A 3,411-nucleotide genomic window follows, 5' to 3' on the forward strand; every position below is an offset into this window, starting at 1 on the left:
GAGATGTTTCCAGCAGCAGACCACAAGGGTTACATTTCTTTGGTTACAGTTACAGGGGTCGCAGTCTTGATATTTTCTTGTCTCTGAGGACACCCCTGAAGCCCCTCTTCCTCCTCCTCCCCCTTTCCCCTCAGCCTGCCCCGAAATGTCTAATCTCAGCCCCTGGCAACGCTCTCGGCTTCCTCGCATGCCCACGGACTCCTGGGCTCTGATGGCTCCTGTCCCCAGCACGGCCTGCAAGAGCTTTGCCAGGAGCTATTTACATGTTCTGGGTGTCCCACCAGCAGCAGGGGGGCATGGAGGCAGGCCGCAGGGACATGGTGGAGGGGCGCTGCTGGAAGGACAAGGCGCTGTCCAGGGAGCGCCTGGAGGAGGCCTGGGGAGGAGCGACGTGGGAGAACAGGGCAGGCAGCATTGCAGGGTGTCTCTGCAGGGCCTCGTGCTCCAGGCAGGGCTCTTGCTGCCCAGCAGCAACGCTGCCCGCACTCCTGCTGCCTTCTGACCATTCCTGGACAGGCAGGACTGACACTGAATAGCTCCTGTCCATCGTGCCATGATGGATTTCTCTGGAAGACAGCAGTGGAGGGGCAGAGGCACACGCTGCATAAGCCCTGCTGTCCCTGGGGCTTCTCCCATGGGGCTGCTGCTCCTGCTGCTGCTGCTGCTGCTGCTGCCCCTCAGAGACTGGGAGGACACAGGACGCCTCAGGCACGGGGCTGGGGCTGGCCAAAGAATCTTCCTGAGCAGCCCCTCGGTGTCCTGTGGGCAGAAAGAGCCTCTTAGCTACTTCTGAGTGGCTCTCTGCAGGAAAAGGGGGCTTTGCCTGTGGGACTACACAGACTCAGAGGATGGCAAGCTGCAACCTAAGCCCTTATGGAGGGGAGGAGCAGTTCAGGACACACAAGAGGCCCCGGGACCAATAGCCCACGCGGGCAGAGGGCAGTTCCAGCCCATAGTGAGCAATGCTGCAAAGAGCTGAGCTCTACCAGGGTGTAACATCAGGAAGCCTTGTGTGGAGTGAGCACTGTCCTTGCCAACTCCTGGCAAGTGCTGCCAGCTAAAGAACTTTGCCAGGAGCCATTGACCCCTCTGCACACAGACCTGCAGAGCCGCCGGTGTCCTCGGAGGGCTGCTCTGCAGAGGGGCTGCCAGGAAAGGCCACGTCCTCCCCAAATATTACAGTGTGGTTCTCAATAAGGACCTCCACCAGCACCGCCACCTGCACACAGAAACCATGGGCGTCAGGCAAAGGGCTCCAAAGGCATCAGCAGTGTTTGCTTCTCCCCACTGATGGCTCTGTCCCCAGGGCTGTAGCTCCACGGCTGCAGCTGCAGGAAGAGCTCTGCCTGTCGGCTTGCGCATTGCCGAGCGGAGGTGGCTTTTGCAAAGGCCGTGGGATGTGAGGGCCTGGCTCAGCTGTGGCCAATGCGGGAAGCTCCGTGGCATCTTCCACATACCTTGCTGTTCATCTCCACTTGCAGCTGGAGAGGCAAGGTGCTGTCCTGGCCTGGGCCCAGCATGCTGGGCCCAATGCAGATGGCCAGGTTCTTGGAGGTCATCTTGTTCTCTGCAGCACTCTGGCTGATGTGCTTGAGCAGGGCAAGCAAGTTCTTCAGCAAGAGCTGATTCGATGGCGGCAGTTGCTCAGCCACCCTGCGTGAACACAAACACAAGGGCCCTGACGTGAGGAGGCAGTGCCCGCTGCTTCTGCCTGCGAGCAAGGAGTCTCAAGGAAACTCCCACAAACGGTGCATCCTCCACAGAGAGCAAGGCCCCTGCTTTCTCTCACTGCTTTACACATGTCCTGGGGAGAAACCTCCAGCGACAGCTGAGCAGCTGCTTAAGTGCAAGAGTGGCAAGGCCAAGACCTTGACTCAAAGGCTGGTGTCTCAGCAAGGTGCCTGCCCTTCAGGACATGGGCAGCGTGAGGAAAGGGGAGCTTGTCAGCACATGGTGGGCTGGCAGGCTTTGCAAAGGCCCATGAAAGCCTGGGGTTCTCTTGTACACTATCAGCACTAGCTCACAGAAATGATGGGTCCTTGCAGGAGCCTGCCCATTGCCAGAGAAGGCCCCGAGCTCTCCCGGACACCCCTGAACACTGGCACTGCCCACAACACTTACTCTTTCAGCTCTTGCATCTGCTCCTCCTTGCTTGCCTTAGCCAGAGCCTGCATCCACCTCTCGTACAGGGAGGCCGAGAGCAGCGTGGAGGGGATGTTACGAAGGAAATCCTGCAAGACCAGAGTATGGAGATGAGGCTCTGGACATGAGCCCTGAGCCCACAGGGAGCATCCCTGACACTCGGGCTCCCCAGGAGGCAGTGGCTTTGAGCTCCCTGCTCTCCAAGGGGAACAAGGAGGAGGAAAAGGAGCAGGAGGAGCAGGAGGAGGAGGAGGGGAAGGAGTTCACCTTTAAGAGAGCAGCCAGGAGGTACACGGGCTTGCTCTCCAGCTCCACGCTGCCTCCTGTATCGAGGGCTTCCCTGAGCTGCCGACGATCCCGCTCGCTGGCAGCGATCCGGAAAATGCCCTCGGCGGCGGGTCCCTCCCTGTACAAGATGTCCAGGAGGTCCTGCCGGCAGAAGCAAACACAAGGGATCCTGGAGTGCACAAAGGCCGCTAGTGATGGGAGCTGGGCCTTGCCGCAGAGCAGCGCGTGCGCAGGCCAAGTCCCCAGGGGCCCGGCTGCCCTACCTGGACTGGCTGGGGCAGGCTCCCCTCTGCCCCACAGAGCCTGTCCAGGGGCTGCCCAAAGAGAAGGCTCCGGGCAACCGGCACCTCCTGGCGCATCCCGCTGGCCGAGCTGCGGTGCCCAGCAAACGGCCAGGGGATGGACCTCCTCTTCTGGGGAGGTCCACGAGCTGCTGGTGAGAGGAAAGCGAGTGTCAGGCTCCAGCAGCAGGAGCAGCGCTGTGTGCGTGCAGGGCGCTGAGGGAGAGGGCAGCTGCCCCGCTGCTCTGCCCAGCTCACTCACCGGGCGCAGGGCAGGGTCCCTCCTGAGGAGCTGCGAGGACCTCGGCAGCTCCTTGTGTGGGACCAGCCTGCAAGAAACGGCCCCAGGTCACGGATTTGCCCCCAGCAGCAGCCAGGGCTGCAGGGGTCAGGCCGAGCCAGCCCTGCAGCCCACAGCCCCTGGGCACCATGGGGGGCTACTGGGTGCTGAGAGGCTGCAGGCCCTGGGCACAGGGTGCCCAAACGTGGCCCCGGGCAGGGACTGCCCTCCCGGGCTGCCTCCAGCCTGAGCAGCTCCTCCCCGGCTGCCCCGTTGGGCAGCGGCCGCTGTCCCCAGCCCTGCGGCCCCTGACACCTCCCCTCCACAAACACAGATACCTGCTGGCAGCACCCGCAAGGGCCAGGGCAGTGGGAGCAGCCGCTCACCGCTGCCGAAATCAGCGCCTCCACGGTCCGGGCG

General features: G+C 62.3%; 1 protein-coding gene across 1 annotated transcript; it reads right to left on the reverse strand.

Moving 5' to 3' along the window:
• Positions 1 to 259: 259 nt before the first annotated feature.
• On the reverse strand, positions 260 to 3,142 carry LOC148592018 (T-cell activation Rho GTPase-activating protein-like). Its single transcript, XM_088536246.1, has 7 exons — positions 3,127 to 3,142; positions 2,694 to 2,863; positions 2,410 to 2,571; positions 2,122 to 2,231; positions 1,458 to 1,653; positions 1,102 to 1,219; positions 260 to 759 (listed from the first exon to the last, which is right to left on the reverse strand). Exons 1-7 carry the CDS (start codon positions 3,140 to 3,142, stop codon positions 260 to 262), a joined length of 1,272 nt encoding a protein of 423 aa, XP_088392372.1.
• Positions 3,143 to 3,411: the final 269 nt, after the last annotated feature.

Source organism: Tinamus guttatus, unplaced genomic scaffold, assembly GCF_059628265.1.
Source record: "Tinamus guttatus ecotype Peru unplaced genomic scaffold, ASM5962826v1 Tinamus_guttatus_pri_ptg000653l, whole genome shotgun sequence".
Classification (NCBI taxonomy): domain Eukaryota; kingdom Metazoa; phylum Chordata; class Aves; order Tinamiformes; family Tinamidae; genus Tinamus; species Tinamus guttatus.

Coding starts and splice junctions, on each gene's coding strand:
- LOC148592018 (XM_088536246.1), bottom strand. Junction 1,220..1,457: donor AAGTGGAGATGAACAGCAAG/GTATGTGGAAGA, acceptor TTCTGTGTGCAG/GTGGCGGTGCTGGTGGAGGT. Junction 760..1,101: donor GGACACCGGCGGCTCTGCAG/GTCTGTGTGCAG, acceptor TTCTGCCCACAG/GACACCGAGGGGCTGCTCAG.